At 50.1% G+C, this 23,741-nt stretch overlaps 1 protein-coding gene and 1 long non-coding RNA gene across 3 annotated transcripts; one reads left to right on the forward strand and one right to left on the reverse strand.

Moving 5' to 3' along the window:
• The first annotated feature begins 606 nt into the window (after window positions 1-606).
• Window positions 607-19,963, forward strand: LOC125613238. 2 transcript variants are annotated; one of them, XR_007343740.1, is made up of 5 exons: window positions 607-4,464; window positions 5,185-7,693; window positions 11,803-12,068; window positions 15,341-15,468; window positions 16,033-19,963. It is a non-coding gene; the product is annotated as an uncharacterized LOC125613238 (long non-coding RNA). The 2 variants fall into 2 exon arrangements; XR_007343739.1 differs by having other exon boundaries at window positions 11,803-15,468.
• Window positions 19,964-20,434: 471 nt separating this feature from the next.
• LOC107158185 (sperm-associated antigen 11A-like) lies at window positions 20,435-22,384 on the reverse strand. The gene is made up of 2 exons (XM_015504651.2): window positions 22,330-22,384; window positions 20,435-20,661 (listed from the first exon to the last, which is right to left on the reverse strand). The coding sequence occupies exons 1-2, from the start codon at window positions 22,382-22,384 to the stop codon at window positions 20,435-20,437; spliced, it is 282 nt and encodes a 93-aa protein (XP_015360137.1).
• Window positions 22,385-23,741: the final 1,357 nt, after the last annotated feature.

The raw sequence follows: 23,741 nt of genomic DNA on the forward strand, positions 1-23,741 counted from the left end.
GCCAGGGTTCCTGGTTTGGGGTCGACCTATCTGCACTGTGGTACTTTTTAATTTCCTGCATCTTCTTAAAAGACAGAGAGTCTGAGGCCCTCCTGGGAACCAGATCAATCCAGCTCTGGACGTTCTCAGATCTGGGGGGTAGGACTGGCCTCAGGTGGTGAGGAAAGAAGAAATATTCTTTTATTTGTTCTTTCTAGATGATAGGATATATTTTGACATATCATACATACATAGAATATAACTTCCTATTTTTGTGGCTGTCCGTGATATGGAGTTTCACTGGTCGTGTGTTCATATATGAACATAGGAAAGTTATATCCGATTCATTCTGTCTTTTCTATTCCCACCCCTCTCCCTTCCCTTCATTCCTCTCTGTCTAATCCAGTGAACTTCTATCCCCCCATACCACTTATTGTGAGTTAGCATCCACATATCAGAGAGAACATTTGGCCTTTGTTTTTTTGGGGATTGGTTTATTTCACTTAGGGTGATAGTTTCCAGTTCTATTGATTTACCTGCAAATGCCATAATTTCATTCTTCTATATGGCTGAGTAATGATCCATTTGGGTATATATACCACATTTTCTTTTTCCATTTATCATAGTTTAGCTATTGTGAATTGAACTGCTATAAACATTGATGTGGCTCTATTACTATAGTATGCTGATTTTAAGTCCTTGGGTATATGCCAACGAGTGGGATAAGTGGGCAAAGGGTGGTTCACAAATGGACTGTGCTGAAGAGCCCCTGCCTTCACCCCTTATGGTGCTACAGAGAGTAAAACACATCTCGTACTTCATCATGGTTGTGAAACTACCCAAATTTATAAGGAAGGTGTTTTATCTCACTTCCTCGGAAGGACAATGCTGTGATAATGTTGAATAGCTGCCTCTCTTTCCTGTGGAGGAGAGTCCCTGTGCTATTCTTGGCTCAGGAGCTTTCAAAAACGTCCAGGGATCAGATGATTTTCACTGGGTATGAAGTCAGAGTTTGAGGGGAAAATTTCTTCTTCTTTTTTTTAGCTATTAGACCTAAATGTTGAGGAGTCTAAGCAGTGGGTTGTGTCTGCCAATTGACTATTTAGTTGGGAGCTGAAGCCGTCCTGTTGCCTGGCTGCCATCCCAGTGGACCCACCGCGGCTCTGGGTGTGAGGTCCAGGAGTGTGTTAGGATACTGGTGCACCCCGCAGATTCAGTGAGCAACCCCGAGCATCTCTTACAGGTGAAGACCAGCACGCGTGTTCAGTGTGGGTGAGAGACCCACAGGCTGAGACTCAGGGGCAAGTCCTGGTTTCTCCTCTCCAGGGGCTCCAGGTAGCTTCTGCCGACGGGCAGACAGTCAGATAACAAAGGGTGGGGCAGAGGGTCATGGCGAGGGTTTAGGCACAAGGCTGCACAGATGGAGGGAAAAGGAGGCTCGTGCTGAAGAGTGGATTTTAATCAGCAGATGTAAGAGGACTTTGGGGGTGTAGACACTTTATCATTTAAAAACCTAACTTTGCTCTTACGTTCAGGGTTGGAGCAAACAATTGGAGATGCTTTGAAATGGAAGGAGCAGGTGACTGTGGGGTGGGATGGGTGCTGATTTTGTAGTCTTACTATGTTTTACACAGGGTGCGGCTGGGTGTGGCACAAGATCTAACCAGCTCCTGGCTCAGAGTGCAGGGCCAGAGTCATCAGACCGTCATGTCACTGCAGGGACCAGACCTCCACAGGCCAACCCGTGGTTGAACAAGTTTCTTTGAAGACTGGGCGGGGAGAGGGCGCTTCTAGGGCGACACCACTGCTTCATAAAAGCTTCTTAGGAAATAAAAATGGCCTTTCTTTTCCCTTTGGCTCCTCTGGCAGCTGCTGGAGACCCTTGGGCCTGTTTACCCTACTCTGTGCTCTGCTGTGGTTCCAGGTCTCCTGATGGCACCTCAGCGAGGACTGTAGCTTTAGAGGGGACTTGCCTTTAAACCCAAATCCAGAGCCAGTTCACAACAGGAGGAAGTGGGCCAGGAAAGCACAGGCTTTACTTCCCACCAGGTAACTGAGTCGTCTGCCCCCACCAACCCTCTGAGTGTGGACTAATATTTTATGTATCTTATGTGTTCTCTGCCCAGCAAACTTTCTTGGCATTTCTTCATCTTGCAGGCAGAAATGCACGTAGAGGTTCCTTTGGTTTCCTGCAAATACCACTGGATTTGGAACACTCTATTGGATGTTGTGTATTGTGCTCCAACCACTGAGAGAGACGGGGAGAGAGATGGGTGGGGGCAGATAGAAAGGTGAGGGTATGCAAAGAAGGGACAAGAGCAGAGTACAGGGCTGGCTCACGTGAGTCACAGGACCCAGGATGTGGTGGATCTGGTGGGGCAGGCAGAGAAGCCAGTGTTCTCTCCAGGAGGATCAGCAGAGGTGGGGAGCACAGAACCAGTCTGAGGAGCAGGGAAAAGCCGAGCTTGGCCCAAGTCTAGTGGGGAGGGTGGCAGACAAGTTAGCATTTGCATCAGCAGACAAGGGAGCATGAATTAAGAAAAAACTAGACTAAGGTTTTAATCATCTAAAATTTTGACTCCATCAAAAATTCCTTACATGAAGACCAAGAAGAAAGCCTGAGAGAGTTGTGCTTGCAATTAAGCTGATGAGCCCGATAGTCACTTCTTCAAAAATCTTTGGTCTTAAAGGTATTTACACTGCCTGCCTGCGAATCATGTCAGTAACTCTGGGGGTGTGGAATAGGCCTCAGTGCCCAGGGATGTTGACGGTCCCAGCCATTCTGTTCTCCTGCGGTTCCCAGGGAACCTGGCATAGTCACAAGGGAAGAGGCTCAGCCCAGGTGTCCTCAAGATCCGCGGACTCAAGGACCGTTGGGGAGAACCACAGGGCTATCTTCTCAGGGTCTCCCACTGAGAGTCCCTGAGGATTGGGACTGGTCAAACAGCACAGCCATCCCTACCCTACACCACAATTTTTCATCTTCTTTCCTTAAGAGGGAAGACCTAACATAGAGAGATGATGCTCAAGGTCCCTGGACCCACCACTTCTTACTTTGTGTCACCTCCTTGTTCTGCACTGCACTGCTCTGATCCTGTATGACTCGCTGCCTCCCCAGTGGTGACAGGCTCCCCCAGGACCCCATGCAGGGGTCTGGCAGACACAGAGAGGCTGCTGAGCTTTGGGCAGGGAGGACACATGGGCAAAGGGATTCCACGTCTGTTTTGTGCACCACCTCTCCGCAGAGAGCTCCCCCTGTGCCTCATCAGATCACTGCTCCAAATCCCCCCAAAGTGCTCTCCTTGACCCTCCTCCAAGGGAACACCATGATCACCTGATACTACCTGGGAGAAAAGTACAAGAACAAGGAAAATGGAGAGAAAGTTCCCGGTGGAATGGCACCTCTGAGGGCTCCTGGAGAGCAGAGTCAGGACACGTGTCTCCAGGGGGACCCCCGGGAGTGCCTGCTGCACCTGGAGCTGGCGGAGGAGGAGAGACCACTGCAGGCGCCTGTTCACCTGGCTGTGACACAGAGTCCTCATGCTACAGTCAGGCTGGGCTCTTAGAACGTGACTGTCCCTGTGGACACACTCGGGTTGACTCCGGCAGGGCACAGGACAAGAAGGCTTTCTGAGTGGCTGAGGACAGAGGCCGGCTCAGCAGGCCCCAGGGATGCTGCGCAAACTGACAGCAGAAGAGGGAGTGTGCACTAGAGCTGGCTGCTGCACACAGTGTCCCAGCAGGGAAGGGACGTGGCCCTACCAGGCCACAGGGGCACCCACCTCTGGGAGAGGACATGGCCCATCCCCAGTCTCATGGCTCAGTGGTTTGATGGCCTCCCTGCTCTCTCTCCCACCAGGCAATTTAACTTTAAAGGAACAGAGGGGAGCAGGGGCTGGCTCTCCCAATCATGCCTCCGTGTTCCGGAATCTTCCTCATAAGCTTACACGTCCACCTATTGTTGCTCCTGCGTTGCTTGAGGTGGAGTAGGTCTCCTTCCCAGGAGTCGGCTCGCACCTGTGGAACCCACTTTTGCAGTGGGCCCCACAACCCATGTCCCTCTTGTCTCTTCCCCAGGGGCTCCTTCACGTGGCCCATGACGGTTCAGCTGTTTGTTTAAAACTAACCTGTCCTTGACCCATTTCTTCTCCTAAAACCACTGCCTCATTCTTTCCTTTGATTCACCATCAAGTTCCTTGATAGTGGTCTCTACTCTGTGCGGTGGTCTCTTCTGATCACCTGTTTTCCAAACCTGCCCCTTAATGTGTTGCTTCCTGGCATCTGTCTCAATGAACCCATTCAAAGCTCTCCTCCAAATTCAACAGTGACATTGCACCTCCAATCCAGGGGATCATCTGACTCTGCCTTTTTGCAGCATGTGACTTGTGAGGACACTCATTCTCAAAACCTGTTCCTCTTCAGCTCATCATCTAGGAAACACTGTGGACACTGGCTGTCAGGCGTGTGGACCTGGCACTGACACAGGTAGACAGCTTGTTGTTTCTGGGCTCTGTGCTCCTCACTATTTCCAAGTCTTAAGTTTAAGGAAGATCCAGTAGACACTGACATGGTAGCAAAATAAAGACTTATGCTTTCCATGTTCTCCTGGACTTCTGATGCCTGTCTTTGATTCTTCATGGACTTTTTCATTCTTCTCCTATCTCCAAAGTCCCCCAAATGGGACAGCTTCAAGAATTTGACATTATTGGCCAGGTGCAGTGGCACACATCTGTAATCCCAGTGGCTTCAGAGGCTGAGGCAGGAAAAGCACAAGTTCAAAGTTAGCTTCTGCAACTTAGTGAGACCCTGTCTCAAAATAAGAAATAAAAACAAGGGCTGGGGATGTGGCTCAGTGATTAAGTGCCCTGGGTTCAATCCCTAGTGAGAGAGAGAGAGAGAGAGAGAGAGAGAGAGAGAGAGATTGACATTACTATGATAATAAGAAGGTGGACCTTGTCCCCTTCCTTCTCCTCACTGTCATCACAGCTAATATTTGTTCAGCAAATTCTGTGTGCCAGGCATGATGCTGAACACTTTATGTGCATTTATTTCATGTGAGTCATGTGAAAGTTGATATTATTATCTGCATTTCACAGATAAGGAAATGGCAGCTTAGAGAAGGAGGTAATGCACTCCATGCTTTAGCATAATTTCTCTTGAAGAATTTAGAGACCTAATTCCTGGTCCTCTTCTCGCCCCACACAGAGCCTGGGAGGTGGATTATATAGACCTCTGATGACTTCCATCTTCATCTCTAGTCAGGACCACTCCAGATTTTCCTGGCTGATCTTTCATCCTCTCCAAGATCACTACCTTAATAACATCCAGTGCCTCACCATCACCTCAGCTTAGAGCAAGATGGTGCCTGTCTCATAAACGTCACCCTCACTCCCCATGTTGCTGGGTGATGGAGGCTGGGAATTGGATTCTTTTAGATTTTCCTCTTTTCCTAACTGCTGACATGCAGTCTCCATCCTGTCTGTTGTTTCTGCATAATGGTCTGTGCAGGTTACAGAGCCCAGGCCAAGTGTCAAACTCCACTGAGGACGGTCACCTGCCAACCTGCCCTACCCAGGAGTCATGCAGAGCATGCTTTGCCTCACAGCTGGAGCCTTTGCCAAACTCCTTCATGAACGTGGTCTGGACCTGTGGACACCTCTCACTGCCTCTCTAGAAGGTATAGGGGTACTTTCATTTGTTTCCTTATGTTAACGAGAAAGTAAATGTTTCCAAACTTGGATACTTGGGACAAGTATTGTCAAGAAGAAAGCATTCTAGAAGAGTAAGGAATGGAGAGGGAACCTCAGCAGGCAATGCAGGTTCAACCAAGGGTCAACAACAGAGCAACCTGAGCAGATTTATGTTTTAGAAAGAAGCTCACAGCAAACACAAGAGGGAGGAAGGTTAGAGGGTTCTGAGACCACGACTAAGGAGCCCAAGGGCTGAACAGAAGGCTGCCACATTTCTAAGGGGATGAACAGAGGGGCACGAGAGCCAGGCCTCTACAGGATGGGATGGCACGTTGACGTGGTGGTCAGGGCGTCAAGGGGGAGGGTTCTGTTCTGGGGACAGCGTGGACAGTGGTACCCTTTATCATGGAGGCGTGATCTGGAGAGAGAGCCTGGCTGCAGTCACCCCACCTTCTAACAGGCTCCAACTCGTTCAGGAATCTGAAGCCTTAGCCTGATGTGGTGCCCCAGGCCTTTCCCACAGTCTTCAGAATCTCACCCGGCCAGCGGGGGCTGACTCTCCAGATCCTGAGGGTGAAGTCAGGAGGGAGATATAATCCATATAAGGCCACTCCAAGGACATTCTCCTGCCATCCAGGCAGCAATTGCGTCATTCCAAACAGAAAGGAGTGGCCACATGTGTCTGTTTATTCATTGACTGCATTTCACTCCTGGCCCCAGTGAAGACCCACCACCCAGCACCTGTGGCCACTAGACACCACGGCCTTCTGGCTGCTTCCATGGACAGGAGTTTTAAGGTACAGAGGACTCCGTACCTTAAAGTACACCTTAAGGTACAACAGCCATGGGGTCAGCTCATTCATGGGTGGGGAATGTGGGTGAGGGTCATGATGTATCCTGGGGGCCCAGGGGAATTTTCTTTTCAAATAGGACTTATGCCACTGTCACTTAATCAGAACTGGCACTTGGAATGAACTGGTTCCCTACCACATTAGGCAGCAGGGAATCGCTAAATGCTTTAGGATGGCTGGCATCTGCGGAGCTGTTCTCCCAGGCCTGGCCCTGCAGTTATTATTCTGGAGTTAGTGCTGCGATCTGTGTGTTACAAAAATAGAATCCAAGGCCAAGAGAAGTTGGAAATAACTTTCTGAAATTCGAATCTGAAACCTAGAATCCCCTGGATCACAGATTATTGTGCTAACCATCCACTCTACCACTTGAGGCCACTACAGCTGAGTTTTACATTCACCTTTTCATCTCAAGTTTTGGAAGAGTGATTTCCCAATGTGAAGGTAAACGAACCTCATTTGGTGGAGAACAAATGATACAGCGTTTGGGGAAGTGAAGCCACTCCTTCCCTCTTGATGCAGACCACAGCGCTCCTTCTGTTTTGGGAATTCCCAGCTTACCGCCTCAGGGAGGTGTACACCATGACATTGGCCATGCTGGTGCTCCGAGAGAATTCAATCAAATGATGAATTTGGCATCTTTATCTCAATCTGCTCTTCCATTTTCTTCAAAAAAAGAGCTTTAGGATTGCATCTAATAGGGTTAGCAAACCTCTTGAACAGAGGGCAGGCCTGTGCACATGTTCAGGTTTTGTGGCCATGTGGCTCCTGTTGTGAGTACTCGGCTCTGCAGGGTCAGGTCAGTGCAAAGACAATCATAACAATATGTAAACAAATGGCCGTGACTTTGTTCCAATAAACTTCATTTACAAAAACACGTGGCGGCTGGATTTTGCCCGTGGGCCATGCTTATTGATTGCTGGCGTGCATTCATGAGGCAGTGCGTAGGGTAAGCAATCTCTGTGCCAGACTCCGGTGATCTCTGCTCCTGTGGATGGTGGCTGGGCTCATGGAGTCATTCCTAACAATTACAATCTGGTGGCAGTGCCAAGATGCTAATTCTGAGGCTAGATTCTATAAAGACCGAGGGTCCAGTTTGGGGTGTTCTCTCTCTTTCACTTTCCTGAGAGAAGCCAGCAGCCATGACTGGAGCTGCTCTACAGAGAGGCCCTCACGGTAAGGAACTGGAGGAGGGGTCTGGCAACAGATCGCAAGTAACACAGCCCTCACTCTAATATCCTGCAGGATCTCACCTCTGTCAGCAGCTGACTTTAGCTGCATGCCCTTCCTGTGCAGCTTCCGGGTGGCACTGCAGCCCTAGCTGACAGCTTGACTTTAGCTTCACGGCTGACCTTGGTCCAGAAGGCCCAGCTGGGCCATCCCTGTTATCCACGAACCCCAGAGAGGAACCAGTGTTGGTTGTTTTCAGGCCCTAAGTTTTGGAGGTGATTTGTTGAGCAACAGTGGATAACTTACATAGTAAGGAACAGCACAAGTGATAGAAGAGATTTGGAGAACTGTCTTGTGGTCCCAGTGTTTTGACCAATTTGCTCTGTGAACTTAGGCTGGCTGTTGAACTGGTCTGGCCTTCCATTTCCCCATTTGCCTACAAAAGGGATGGGAATCATGGAATCCTGAGGTTATTACAAATTTTAGTCTTCTCAGATCCTTGAGTCAGGCTGAGTCCTGCATCTAATCCAGAGTCATTCACTGGACACTGGTGGGTGCCCATCAACATATTTTGGTAATAACTGTCAACATTTAAAAGACTAAATATTTTGCATAAAAATCTAGATTTCTAGATTTGCCTTTCTTCAGAAAAATATAATGATTCAACCACAAGGACTTACATTTCTACATGGTAACACTAACGATCAGCAAAACATCTCTGGCCTTTCTATAGATGAGAGCCTCAACACCCTGATTACTCTCTCTCTCTGGCTCTGGTGGACTTCAGGGGGCACTTAAATGATGCTTGATGTTACCTTGAGATCTCAGACAGAGCAACGCTGCTCTTTACCATCTGGTTGTGTCCTGGAGCCAAGGCAGGGGCAATTTTGGCTCAATGGGCCTCGTGTAAAATGCTGCTATCATAAGATCTCAACCCACAGATTCTGCTACACTGATACAGGGAAGTCTAGCTTGGAGCCTGGGCAGGACATACAGTCAGTGTGCTTGCGACATCTAGAAGATCCAGAGTCCCTCCCTCCACCTTCACAGGGACACGCACACTCACTTGTGCACACCCCCTCCTCCCACATGGATATGTAGACACACCTGGCATGCACTCACCAGCCGTGCACAGCATGCACGGAGTTACACAGTTCACTCAACTCACATGGAACCTCCTCTGTCCCTGATATATAAACTAGAGCTCTCCACCTCCTTTGAGTCCTCAGTGGCCTCTTCCATGATTAAGTTATTCTTGTTCACAATCATAGTGAATACTTGATTTCTGTTTCCCTTTGCTTCTTCCTTGCTCCTCACCCCGTCTCCACCTTACTGTCATGTGGTACATATATATTTTATTTATCCATGTAGTTTGCACCAGGTTTCACATTCTTTTGAGGGCTTAGAATTATCAGCTCATGCAGAATGTGTTCTAGTCATATATGTATGGGAATACACATATGAGATTATATATATATATATATATATATATATATATATATATACACACACATATTTAAATTATAATGACTGAAATTTTTTTTTGAGAGTATATTTGTGTTTTGTTGTAAACATTTCACAAGAAATGTGCATTTTTAAAAACCCCTGGCCTAGGGCTGGGGTTGTATCTCAGTGGTTTTGAGCCCTTTTTATGTGGGTTCGATCCTCAGCACCACATAAAAAAATAAATAAATAAAACAAAGATATTGTGTCCATCTACAACAAAAAAAAATGTTTAAAAGAACAAAAGCAAAAACAAAAAGCCGTGGCCTAGTGCCAAGGCTGTTTTCACACTCTGAAAGCCGTACACATGTGTGCATAGCTCACGACACATGCTCAATTGTGTGTCTGATGACAGCCTATACGATCTGGGGGAAAATCAATCAAGTATCCTATGTTCTCAAACACTGAACATGTTTGAGAAGGATAACTCTGATAATGGCCTGGATTTTGATAGTTAGGGGCAAAGGGTTGCCGGTCCTCTTCGCCATGAACATCCTGTGCCCACTGGGCAGGTCAGGGCCCTGGGATAGCCAGGGTGGGTCACTTCTGACCGGTTGGTCTCCGTTAGCTTCTCCAGACTGGGTCTTTTTCAAGACAGGTGCACAGTGTCAGAGGCTGGCCCACTCGGCTCCCTGGAGTTCCTCTTTAGAGTCTCACTGTCCGCCTCTTTTAATGTGGCCTCTGCCCTGGGCACACGTGGAGAGAGGCTCCAGACCCCTGCCTACCCACCACCACAAAACCCCACACATTTGCTCAACTAAGAAATAGGACAGAAGAGCATACAGTGTGGCCAAACATGTTATTTGGTATATCCCGAACGTGGTCCTCTATTTTGACTCCCACTGTACCCCCCCCCTTCTCGGGCTCGGCCTCCTGCTTCTGGCCATCTGGCCTGGTCCTCCCTGCCCACACTCTGCTCTATGAGTTGGACGGCTTTAGACTCTCCATGTAAGTGAGATCATGCGGTCCTTGTCTCTGTGGCTGTCTTGTCACATAGGATCATGTTCTCTGGGTCCATGCGTGATGTTGCATATGGGATGGTTCTCTTGGTTTCCATGGCTGATATTCCCTTGTGTGTATATATCACATTTTATTTATCACTTCATCTGTTAAGGCACATTGAAGTTCCCATATTTTGGTCATCATCAGTAATGCAACAAGCATAAGAGTGCAATTAATTATTTGTAATTCTGACTTCAATTCCTTAGAAAAATACCCCAGAAATATGATTGCAGGGTCACAGGACAGTTCTGTTTATAGTTCATGGTGGACCCACCATACTGCTCTCCATAACGCTAGTCCCACATATGTCCAACCAGTGTTGAAAGTAGGGGACTAAAAAGTCATATAATGTTATTGAAAACCTGTCTATATCTTCTTTTGGTTCTGCTAACACTTGCTTTAGTAATGTACAATCATTTTATCCTCTTGATGAAGTTCCCTTAATCATTGCCTAATGACCTTCTGTGCCCCCTGCACAGCTTTTGCTTAGTATCTGTTTGGTGTGATAGAAGTGTTGTGGCCCTGCTCTCCTTTGGTTTCTATTTGCCTGGGGGTGTCTTCCATCTCTTCATCTTCAGCCTGAGTCTCGATGTAAATGGATCCTGTTGTTCTTTTCAAATCATTACGTCACTCTGGGTCTTCTGGTTGGAGAACTTACCATTCACATTCTGTGTAACTATGATAGGTGAAGATTTTTATTAACACTTTGACATTGTTTTCCTGTTTCTTCTCTTTCCTTCTCCTCCTCTCCTCGTGCTCCCCTCCCTCTCCTTTCTGGTAGTGGGGATTGAGCCCAGGTGTGCTCTACCACTGAGATGGACCCTAGTCCTTTTTATTCCGAGGCAGGACCTTGCTAAGGTGCCTCAAACCTGGATCCTCCTGTCTCAGCTCCAGTTGCTGGAAATGTAGGGGTGGATCACACACCCGGTTTCTTCCTGTTTCACGGTTCCTTTGTGTTCTGACTTAAATGTGTCTTCCAGGGTTCCTGTGCTAAAAACTTGAACCCCAACATGGCAATGCTGGGAGGTGGGGCCCAACAGGAGGCTAGGAGGCCATGGAGTCTCTGCCTCTGAGCGCACCAGTGCCTTCATGGGTTCCGTCTAGAGGGATGTGTTCCGCCCCCTTGCTCTCTGTCATAGCAGCAAACGTGGACTAGTACGAGTTGCCGATGAATTCAAGGTACTGAGGTTCCATCTCTGTGTGTGAAGAACATCACGCCATGGCCTAGGTGCTCAACCTCAGCACTAGCTGCCATCTTTAAGCCGAGTAATGAGTTCCTCATACCCCTGAGCATCAACAAGCCAAAAATGTGTTTCAGTCTTTCACTGAAAGATATTGGAGTCCGTTGTTTGGAGGTGGGAGGTTCTGAGAGTGGGAATGGAGGTTGCTCTGTTCCTCTTCTCTGAAGCTCCATCGTGTCTTTCCCAAGCACAGGCAGGCAGCCGTGTGGCCATTCTCTGTCCTAGGGAGACAGCCCCTGTTTAAGAGGCCCATTCTTTCCACGGAGGCTATTTCACAAAAAAAGGGCAGTTTGTTCCCTACACTGTGTTTTATTTGCTCTTCTTGGAAGGTCTGAGCTTCCTCGGGTTCACCCTCCTCATCTTCCTCAGGAAGACACCTTCACTTCTTTGGATCTTGACTCCCACTTCAACGCCTCCTGAGGGACAGAGAGGATGACGGTGTGGTGCCATAATCATCCCAGCCCACCTGGAAGGGAAACCAAGGGCTGCTTCCTGAACAATGGGTTCCTAGCTCCTGGGGAGTGAGAAGCATGTTAGTAATCAGGGAAATATTTCCTTCCTCACTGTGAGTTATGATGGGACGATCCTCAAACCAAACACCTGTCTGGGAGTTGCACAGGTGCTCCATCCAACAGGTTTGTGAGCTAAATGAATGAGCGGGGGAGCAGGCTTGAGGGAAGCCCGAGAGGCTGGGCCCCCACCACTCTCGAAAGTGCCCCACGAGGCCTGGGTTCTCGCAGCTGGAGGGTCCCTAACAGCTCACGGATGTCCTGCACCTGCTCCTGGTGACCGCTCCAGCCTGTTCAACGGTGCTGGATCAGGAGAGAGGTGAGCCGCACTGTGGAAGAAGTGGAGATTCCCAGTGATAGGGGGAGAGCATGAGGGTGGCTGGAGGAGGAGGGACACTCTGGGGCAAGAACTTGCGGCTGGGACAAGAGCGAGCACATGGGGGAAAAGTGGCTTTTTACAGGACTTCAGCAGAGAGAGTTTCCTTTTAGAATCAGGAGGAACCAATATGGAAAATTTGTTTGCCTTTCTCTACAGAAATGTGCAGAGACTTCAGGAAGACACCCTGTGTGTTGGTGCAGGTAGACGGGTCTGGGGCAGGAGTGTGGGCAGGTTGGGGACGTGTGGCAAGGGCAGAGCCTTCACTGTCCTCCATAAGCCACTGGCAAGGGTAGCACCCACTGGCCCACAGGGAGCTCCAGGGACAGGGCAGGCACCCAAGACCCTCAGCAGCTGGGACCATGATGACTTCAGGTGATGATTCTCGGCTCTGGAGACGCAATGAGCGCACTCAGGCATCTTAGTAAAAATAGCTCAGGAGCCACACGGGCACGTCACTCAGTCAGGTCCTGATGGAGGGCCTTGGCCACAGTGATCCTAAAGATGGGATGGAGGGCCGCAGGACCACAGGGTGGATTCCCCAAGGGCAAGGACGCTGAGCCAGCCTAGAGAAGGAGCTCTCCTGGACCCGCAGGAGGAACCTGGGCCCCTCCGGGCCCCTCCCTATAACCACACGGTGACGGTGACGGCATGAGTGAAATGCGAGGCTTTTCTAGTTCCTTCGGTCATGCTCACCCGTGCAGTGCACCACACCCAGCTTCAAGCCTCCTGTCCTCTGAGTCACCATGACTCTCTGCTGTCACCTGGCCAGGCAACCGTGGATTCCAGGAAGCCCTGGGCTGGCTCATTCAATGGTGTCTGTCCACTGGGAAAGGACCCTCCCCGTCTCACCGTGTGAACTTGCACTCCAGTCCCTGGGTGGTCCTTCCTCCTGTGCTCCCCGTCATGCTGACATTGGCCGGTGGTGTCTGCCTCACCTGGAGGGAGCACACGTGAGTCCTGTGAAAGGAATGGGAGAGACACTCCCTCCTTAGAGGAAGGAAGACACAGAGGCGCAGAAATGCCATCTTCAGGCTTCAGCCCTTTTCCTGCTTCCCCGTCCACGCCCTGCACCAGCCGGGAGCATCCAGGCTTTCCTTGCTCGCTGTTCTGCCTTCCCCTCGGCTGTCCCTACCTGGCCAGCAGCCAGTGTGTCCCCCCACAGCCTCCCTCCCTCCCTCCCTCCCTCCCTCTGCTCCAGGTGCTGAGCCAACTGGATGCAGGCAGAAAGGGCAGGGTCCTTCCCCCACCCCCCACTTCTGGTGGAGCTGGTACAAGTCACCCCTCCAGAGGCCACCACGGGGGCTGGCTCTCAAGGTCCATCCTTCATGACTTCCTCCTCCTCCCCCTCCTGTTCTTCCTTCTTTCCACAAATGTAAAGTAGATGTGGAGCTCAGTGTCAGGAAAGCATGGTGTGCAGGTCGCAGCTCTGGGTGCCTTGGGTGTCTGGGGAGGGTAAACGACCGGGGGAGATAGTCGCTGGGCAGTGACAGATGCTGGCTAGAGGTTCAGCTGCCGAGAAAGGCCACCCAGGGCCTTGAAAGCGGCCTTTCAGAGGAGCCGCGGCCAAAGCTGAGACCTAGGGGTGAAGGAGGGAAGGTGGGAGGGTCCAGGCATGGGGAGCAGGAGAAGCCAGGTGTGGGAAATGAAGCAGCCTGGACATTCAGGACACTCTGGGCTGGACTTAACTCGCAACAGCAGCAGGTGGGAGTACTAGCAGGGGCCTCGGAGGCCACCTTGGGGAACTTGGGGCCAGCCCCTAGCACCACGAGCATCCTGTGGCTAGTTTCAGGCTGTTTGTGTGGTGGTCAGGTTAGCTGCTGAGGAGGAGGTTCGGTTCAAGGCCACCTCAGTTCCCACCCACCTAGGGCTCCTAAAGCTTGGCTTTGCTGTCTGCAGACGCACCCCCTCCACCCCCGGGCTCGCTCCCTGGGGTCCTCAGTCTTCCTCTCTGCCACGCCCCGTTGCCAGGCTGGACCCGCTTGAGAACCAGCTGCCCACTCTGGGAGGCCCCACCCGGAGGGCCCCCGGGCTGCTGGCCTTGCTGCTGCACCCGCCTTCCCTCTCCTCTCCTGCACCCAACAGCCTGCCTCGCCTGAAGTGAAGAGAGATTCCCTTGCTTGAGAGAAACCTGCTCCCTCTGCTGCTGGCTGCACGTGCAGATCCCACCAAGGTCCAGGCCCGAGAGGGTAGCGGTGCAAGGCCTGCAGGCCCTTCAGTTCTCAATGGGGAAATATGAAGGAGGTCCAAGCTCGTGGAGGTGGGAATGGCAGAGAAGCCTGCGCCTGGGAATGTGGAGTCTCCAGTGCAGCTGCTCCCGATGCCCAGCTACTGCAGAAGCACATACCCCGCTTTCCAGAACTGTCCTGCCGGGTCCCTGTGGACATCTTCTCTTCTAAGACAGGACAGGTCCCTTATCCATTAGTCCTAGGGTGACTTTTAAATGCCTCGAGGTGACTCTCCAGGGTCATAGCAGCATAAAGCCCAGAGCTCATTTCCCACCTTGCAAATCTAGGAATACCCAAGGCTCGGCAGGAACCTGAGTCCTTTCCCACATGCTCACCCAGGACAGAAGGAAGGGTCACGTCAGCTCCTACTGCACCATATGAGCCGTGCAGTCCTGAGCAGCTCTTACCTTGGTTAAGTTCCTATTTCCTTCTCTCTCAAGTCCGGGTGATGACCCGCACCCCACTGCAGATGCAGCGTGTGACATGAAAAGCAATTCCTGACTCAGGGTCTTCGACTAACAATGCTCTGACCACGGTGACTCTTACCATCTCCATTTATTAAAAAGACAGAGCCGGAAGTGACATTGTGCATGAACACCACAAGGCCTCTGTTTTAGGGACAGCAGGGCAGACTGGTAGCCCATCTGGGCCCATCAGTGACTTGTCGTATGGTCTCAAGCAAGTTTCTTGAGCCTTAAAGTAGCATCTCTGCTGAGTCCCTGGCAGATCTGAACAGAGCTGCTGTGCCCAAGCTGTGTGGCTCCAGGGGGTGACTTCACATCTGTCCACCTCAGGGGTCTCATCTGCCTGGTGGCACGTTCAATATGAACTGAGATGAATCTTATCCCAGAAGCTGGAGCAGAGAGACTGTTCAGGAGGCCCCAGCAGCTGCTGTGGTTTGGGTCCTGAATGTTCCCCAGAGGTCTGTGTCTTTCCGGCTTGGTCCTCAGGGTGGCACTGCTGGGAGGTGGTGGAGCCCTTGGGAGGTGAGGCCTACTGGGCGGCCTTCAGTCGCTTGGGTAAATGCCTGAAGGGGACTCTGGGACTCTGCCCTGCCCCTTCTTTCTGCCACATGCTCCTGCCTGTGCTGTCTCACCACAGGCCCAAAGGTGACAGGGCCACTGGGTCATGGCCTAAAATCTCCAAAACCATGAGATAAAATGAACTTTTTCTCTTTATAAGTTACTTATCTCAGGTATTTTATGATAGTAGCATAAAGCTGACCAACAGGGTGGTGCTGGGTATTCCTGGAGAATGTGCCTGGTCCCTTGGAGGCTAGTACCAGAATTCATTTGCCCTGGATACTGGGCGTATCTAGTCTGAGTCTTGCATGGCCCCAGCCCAGGCTATAGTGATTCTCTGTGTACCCCCAGAGGCCTCCCTGTGGGTAACCAGAGAAGTCACTCTGCTCTTGCTGCCCCATCTGTGGAGCAGACCACTCAGTGTGAATTCTGGACTTAGCTGAGACAGGCATGTTTCCCTGCAGGTAAGACATGTGACAGCCTCCAGTGATGTCACCTGGGAGTAACCTGCAGGTGATCTAACACATGCTTGGCATCCCATGAAGAGGCAACATGCAACCATGTGCTTGGATGGCATCCAACCTCCCTGAGGACCAACAGGAGTTTAGAGATTCGTTTATGGCCCTCCAGCGAACTCTTTCTTCTCCCTGGAGCAAAGGAGGTGGCTGAGGGTGTGAGTGCTCTTCCTGAGTCCCAGAGGTCTCACTTTCTTTGACTGAGAATAAGTGTTGGTGTTAAGCTGTACTTTCCAAGAGAGACCTTTTTGTGCCATATGGAGAGGTTTCTGAGGGCAATTCCAAAAGAGGAATTTTAATACTTTGAGCTGTTAGAAGTGTATGAACTATGGTCTCTTGAGAGGAGTATTTCCCTCTGTAAAAAACATCTCGTCCATTTGTCACTGCAGTGCCTCCACAGGACAGGTGCCATCTCTGGCTGGGCTGACTCTGGCTGGGCTCAGGGGAGGCTAGGCTGCCTGACTCTGTCTGCTTGTGGCTTGGAGGAGTCTGCACCGGATTAGCTGCTTCTCTGTCCACAGCATTAACATGGGTTGGGATCAGGTGACATATATCATTCTCAGGGGGGTGATGGGACAAGCCCATTACATTTCTGCATTTCTGGTCTATCAAAGATTCCAAGAAGACAGATGCAGCTGCCCTGGTCTGCAGAATTCAGCTTTAGTCTCAAAGGTTAAAGACATTGAGTTTGAATGGGGGTCTGTTTCACATGTGGGTGGTTTAAAAATCCACTCAGATTACCCTTGTATAGTGAATCTCCCCCTGTAAAGGTGTACCTGTGTATGCATGTGTGTATTTTAACCACTAAATCACTCTACACATGGTATTCAAATGGGAGATATGCTTTTTCCACCTTTAAAAATAATTCCAAATCACTTTTGCTGTGTCTCATCTGATTTAAGAAGGTTCCAACACTGGGTAACAGAGTCATCCGTATCTTCCACCCGGTGCTCCCCCCATCATTCACCAACAGTCTCCCTCATGCTTTGTCATTTGAAATCAACAAACTCAACAGTTCTGCTCAAGTTACAGAGGAGGCCTGTGAGGCTCCAGTGGCAAAGAGGACTGTGGCTTCAGGAGGGACTTGGGTGTTCTGATCCCTGGTCAGGCTCTTTGAACAGCACTGTGCTGCCTATCGGGGACCTGATAAGAGGCAGGTGACACTGTAAGAGGCAGGTGCTCCATCAGAGGCTGGGGATACAGGTGGGCACTTTTCAGCTTCTTGATCCTTGTTCTTTAATTCTGCTGCCTCCATTATCCCTGGATATGCATGGATCATGTGCTCCATTGAGAATCTGCAGGCTGCACTGTGAGGTCGCATGATGGGGGGGGAATTGCTCAGGGCTTTGTCCATCTGCTGGCTGGATTTTACAGGGAACTCCAAGTGGGGAAGGGGAAGGGGACAGAGGAGGAGGGGGATCAGCAAAGTCTGGAGGTTGTGAGACAAAAGACAGGGATTTGGGCTTTGGGCTTTGACCAGCATGTGGCCAGTCTCAGGGGAATGTCCCTGGGTCGCCCAGTCCTTAGATCAGAAAGGTGGCAATAGTGTGTTAAAGAGGAGGCTTGCAAAGCCCCACTTTCCCTGCAGCTCTTCCTAGATGCCTGGCCACTGCTCAAAGTGTCTTAGAGCCAGGGCAGGGCAGGAAAGTCCCCAAGCTGAAGGTGGACCTGGGGCTGAAGGTGGGCTGAGTGAACAGCCGCGGCTTTCTCTCCCTACACAACTCCTGATCTTATCTGGATCTCTGGCACAGACCGCAGAGGCAGTTCACGCCCACAACCAAGGGCAGACCAGGCCTGGTGAGCACCCACAAATCCTGCAATGCTTCTGCTGCCCTCAAGCTGACTCCTGGTGTCTGAGGATGCTCAGCACATGGGGGTCACAACCCCAGAAAACAGGGGAGGGGGAGCGTCTGCTTTCTTCCTCTGCCTGGGCCCTGCTGTGCCAGTAAGAGTAGCACACAGATGCTTTAAATCCTGCTGGTCTCCGTCTGAACTGAACTCATTTCCACAAACTACAGGGCTTTGCTACTCTGTGCAGGGCAGAGATAACGAGTGACTACTGTTCTTATCCAAGGAATAGGGGAGAGGCTGAGATGGTTGGTTCTGGCTTTCTGCTGCCTTCCCCGCGGGGCTTTCCGGCCAATTGGGCCAGCTCCGCACAGCGCGGCCACAGCCAGTGTCGGCGTTGGCGGTGGCCGCGCGCCCTCTGGCGGCCAACGTTGGTATTGACGGGCTGTTCTCTGGCCAAGGATGTGTCTGGGTTGGAAAATGAACTTGGGGATTCCTATCTTCTTGGAACCACTCCAGGACATCTTTTAACTTTGCATACTGGGAAACTGATGTTATGGAGTTAAGCTAACTTTCCCAATACCCCCCAGAGGGACAGAACAAGACCCTATATCTGGTCCTTGGGGCTCATTCAGGTTGTGAATGAGCCTGACCCAGAGGCATGATTCATAGGATAAAATAAAGCATGAGATCAGCTCCAAAGCCTTCTTCCAAATACGCCCTATTCTTCCTTACCTTGGCTCCTTGTTTGCCTCTGGAGAACCTCAGCCAGAACTCTTGGAGCTTGTTCTGTGGCAAGCGCCGCAGGTGCCTCTTGTCTACCACATATGACTGAGGCACACAGATGATCCAGAGAAATTTCACATTCGATCAAGATAACATTTCCCCACAAATAGGCCCAGTTTCCATCTTAAGAATACTAAACAGTACAGTGTGCCTATAGCATAGGGCCTGTGCAAATCTGCACTGTCTGATCCTGGCCTCTGCTCTGGCTCCTTGTCAGCTTTCACCCAACAGTGCAACGGGGGCAAGGTGATGGGGTGGGTCCTTCTTGTCACTTCACTTGATGGTGACCTACCAGGGCCACAGAGGTAGAGTGACTGTGTACCCACAGGCGGTGAGCTGTGGCGGGCTTTCAGAGCTCTAGCCCAGGAGTTTCACTTAATTCTTGAGGAACATAAGGCCCAGGTCAGGGACTGCGGCTCAGGGCTCATGCTCAGTGGAGAATGTGGAACTAGGCTCCAGCCCAGGTATGGGGCACCGGCCATCTTTTCATGGCATATCTCAGATCTGTTGGGTTCTGAGTGGTCACACTCCTGGCTGGGAGTGTGTCTGCCCTCCTGGAGGCAGAGAGATTGACTGTGTTTCACTCAAGAGCAAAGGCTGACCTAGGGGCCAGCAACCTTCCCAGGCAGGCATCCAGACCAAGTATGGGGAGGTATTCCACCCTCCAGGGGGTGAGAGAGGACCCTGCTGAGCCGTCTGTGTCTGAGAGAGGCTCCACTCTGAATCTAAGGGGTCTGCCTGATTGTTTTTAGAAAATAAAATGCAGGAGTGTTTAGAAGAAGCTGGGGAGAGCCCCAAGGCATTATGTCAAATATCCATTGCAACTGGAGGTGACAGGAACCTAAACGATGGAGACAGGAAGCTAAAAGAACATATAAGTTATATTAAGTGCACTCAGCTGATTCATTAGCAAACTGGATTCAGGTCATGAACTGAAATGAAAATAAGATATCAAGCCCTGTTGCTCCAGAGATAGCTTAGCACAGGGCTATCACAGACTGGCTCAGTGGCCTTAATTATTTCTTAAGTTCCTTACCTTACCTGTAATTAATATTCACTGTCCTTGAGATGATGGGCTCGAAGCTTGGTATGGATAACACTGTGAGCAGGATCCACAGGAGGGTAAAGGACAGTGGTTAAGTGTTAAGGAGTCTTCATGGACAGGACCCTGCTTACTTTAACTGCTCAGGAACATGTCATTAGAAGTAGCAAAGAATGAACCCTTGGTTGATGAGGTGATTCAAGAATCCTGTCTGTGAATTTCTGACTTAATTTGATTGAAATTATTATCTTCTTTTTTCTTCCATCCTTAAAGTGGAAATGCTTATACTTATTACACACTCCCTAAGATTGTTGTTTCATTCAGTTGAGATAACCTAAGAGTAAATGTCTGAAAACAATACAATTCTATGTAAGTGAGACCTATTGCTATTATGGCTGAGGAGACCCCTTGCAGTCTGTGTGACTAAGTGCAAGAAGGCTAGTGCAGGGTTCATTAGGTGGAAGCGAGGCCATTAGATGGGCTGCATTTCTGTGCCATGTGAAATGCAGTTTGCTTTCTACTCTGCTCTCTCTCTCTCTCTCTCTGGTATAAGAAAAGGAGGGAAAAGTGAAAAGAGATGAAATATCACAAAATCCTGGAACTACTTGAACAAAAAAAGAAAATGGCAAAGTAAGGAAGCTCTCAAGAAAATGCTGTCACCACCAGACCTTCACCGCGGTGCTAGATTCAGTCGACCAGTGTTTATTGAGCACCGACTGTTAGCCACAAATTCTTTTAATTCTTTGTGATGTCCAGAGCTTTCGGCCTTACAGGAGCTTGCGTTTTAGGTTCCAGATTTGCCACCTTCCATTTCCCTTCTTCGCTGGGACTTGGTACACAGCACCTATTCCAGGGATCAGAGCAAATATCACCCTTTTTCTCACCAGCATAGCAAAAAAATAATCTGCACTTCCCGTGTTGCAGGAGGCAGATAGTGTTTCTAATTCCAGGAGGGATGTCCCCTATGGAACCAACAAAAACAGGTCGATCTTTAATCCTTGGAGTACAGTCAAGAATGACCCAGCCCACAGCCCAACTCCAGGGGTTTTCCAAATGCTTGCAAAGCTCAGCGTCTCTGGACAAGTCCCAGGTTCACCGAGGCTTTGCTCTCTGAGCCCCAAAGCAGAACAGCCATCCCTATCTCACAAGCTTGTAGGAGGGTCACGCAGCATGTGTGTGCCTCTGTGTGTGTGTGTGTGTGTGGCCACCTGACCCACAGCAGGCCCTGGGGAGAGGCTACCTCTCGTATCAGTGCCCTCCAAAAACCTGAGGAAGATGTGCTTTGCAGGAGGAGAAGCGCGTTTTAGAAAACAAAGTGGAATAATGGGCGGGCGGGGGGCAGGTCTTGGTATCTAGGAGACTGGAAAAAATTCTAATTCTCAGCTTGTGGCCCAATGTCCAGTTTTATACTCACAGTGAAAAGAAGGAAATGAAACCTTGGCTAGAGGGCTTGCAGGTCAAGAGCAGTCACCTAATGTTCCCATAAGAAAGGTTCTTAACAACAGAGCCATGATAGTGCTGGTCTCACAGGGTCATGAAAATGGTCTGGGTGGTCTAAAAGCGTCACAGTGCCTCAGCTCTCAGTGGGACTGTGATCCAGGACCACGTCAGCCTTGCCGCCGTGTGGAGGGGAGAGCCAGGTGAAGGTGTGGATCTCCCCTTCAGCAGAGACAGAGACGCCACCAGCCTCGGGCTTGGAGGAGCTGGAGTCTAGACTCACTTCTTCCAAAAACTCATTAAAATGGCCACATCATAGTTTTCTCATCTATGAAATAGGTTAAGCCAGGCATGGTTGTGCCTGCCTATAATCCCTGTGACTCAGGAGACAGAAGCAAGAGAATTGCAAGTTTGAGGGCAGCCTCAGCAACCTAGCAAGACTCTGTTTCAAAATAAAAAATAAAAAGAGCTGGGGATGTAGTCCAGGGGTGAAGCTCTCCTGGGTTCAATCTTCAGTACCACCACCAAAAAAAGAAAGAAAGAAAGAAAAAAAGAAAGTCCAACATGAAGGTGTCAGTCTCCTTTTAAGGAATCTAGGGAATCCAAGTGTGGTGGCTTACACTCATGGATCCAGCAACTTTGGAGACTGAGACAGGAGAAGCTCAAGTTTGAGACCAGCCTCAGCAACTTAGAGATCATCTCAAAATTATAAAATTAGGGGCTGGGCATGTATCTCATAAATAAAGCACCTCTGAGTTCAATCCTCAGTATCAAAAAGAGAAAAAGAAACTAGGCTATGTATGGGGCAGGTATTGTAAGTGTGAAGACCTCCCACGACCGTAATTGTTCATTGCCTGACCCTGGCTTCCCCTTGTGGGCTGCAGGGCTGCCATACAGCACTGGGCTCCCTTCCTGCTCTGACACCTGTGTGACCATGATTTCCTTCGGAATTTTTTCTCAGACTGAAGTGAGCACTTAACACACCTGCCCTTCTTGTGTATGATTCTTCTAACCTTTATCTACCTTAAAATAACCTCTTCACAAAGGAGGCCATGGTGGCCTGGACCTGAGCCCCGAGTGGTTCCCCTGCACCCACTGACACCACGGGGCACTCTGCCCATGCTCCACATGCTGCCGCACACATAAATGGCATTCCTGCACTGCCCTCCCCAGGGCCACCAGGAGTCAGTTACCTGAGTTCGTGTGGACCAAACAGAAGAAGACAGCAAAAAGAAAGGGAACCCTCATGTTTTATGGTTCCCGCGGACCTCCCTGCCCTCTGTGCAGGAAAGCAAGTCTGATGAATGATGGGTGGAATGGAGGGAGAGCAAGGGAAGCGGGGCCTTTATAGGTTTCCGAGAACCTACATCAGCGTCGAGCATATTGATCTGCTCTACCGAGTACGGCTGTGGGCAGAAGGTACTGGGCAGTCTTTCTTTCCTGCCTAAAAATAGACAGGCCCCTTGGCATTCCCAGAAGCAGGGCTTGTCCAATAACTCAGTGGATGGAGGTGAAAGAGGAAGGAGTTGCTTTGCAACAAGTGCCGTCTGTGGGCGATAGAGAGGTGCTCTGTAAGTCACCTTCCTGCTTTCCAAAAGCTTTCAGTTGGGCAGGGTCCACCGCAGTCCAGCATGGAGAGTCCATGACCACACATGCACCCCCAGGTGTCCACAACAGGAACAAGGCTACAGGTCCCAAGTGACATGCAGGAGAATGTTCATCACAGTCAACAGAACTCACCTTGCGTAGCCTCTTAGTACCACATGGAACAAATAACACAGCCCAGCCAGCTGTGACCAGGGGAAAACACAACAGCAGCAAGGGTCGATGCACACGGCACAGACGCCCATCACGGACCTGCTGAGTGAAGACAGAAGCCAGCTACGGCAAAACATGTCACCCCCTGACGCGCACAGCGAACCGCTTACACCAAACCATGCTGTTGCGGCTTTCACTTGACCAAGTTCCCTTAGAGGAGAGGTCATCTAGTGGAGGACAGGAGCCTCCGGGCCACAGGGCTCTGCAGGGGTGCTCTGCAGGCCCTGTGGGTGCAGAATGGAGGTGGTGCGTGTAAGGCAGATCTCACAAAGAGGGCAGCCAGATCTTCACAGAAGTTTCTAGAAGGGTGATGCTGAGTCACCCAGTCCCTGCTTGATATTGGTTGGTTGCTCTTAAAATTGGTTTCTCTTAAGAAGAGTGGAAAGAGAAAGGCAAGTCTTCTTCCTCCTGGGTCTCCAAACCTCAGAGACGCGTCTCTCTTCTACCCCATTTAACCAAGTCTACAACAAGCGTATTTGACTTTGGGTCTTACATACATGGTGGATTTTGAAAAACTGATGTCAAGCATGACCCCAGACCCAGTGCTCTGGTCAATGAGATCATTTAAAAGATGGGCAGGCCCAGTGTGCATCTGGAAATTTCCAGTCTGGAGTCAAGAGCAAAGATGGCAGACTCTAGCAACAGATGCCCAATTCACAGCCCTTCATGTAAATTCACCTCAGAAAATGAGACTTCAGGGGAACTTGGGCTCTGCAAGCTGCTTTTGCCTCTGAACCAAAATAAACATGCAAGTGAGCACATGCGCATGCACATTACACACACACAC

Source organism: Marmota marmota, unplaced genomic scaffold, assembly GCF_001458135.2.
Source record: "Marmota marmota marmota unplaced genomic scaffold, marMar, whole genome shotgun sequence".
NCBI classification, from domain to species: Eukaryota; Metazoa; Chordata; class Mammalia; order Rodentia; family Sciuridae; genus Marmota; species Marmota marmota.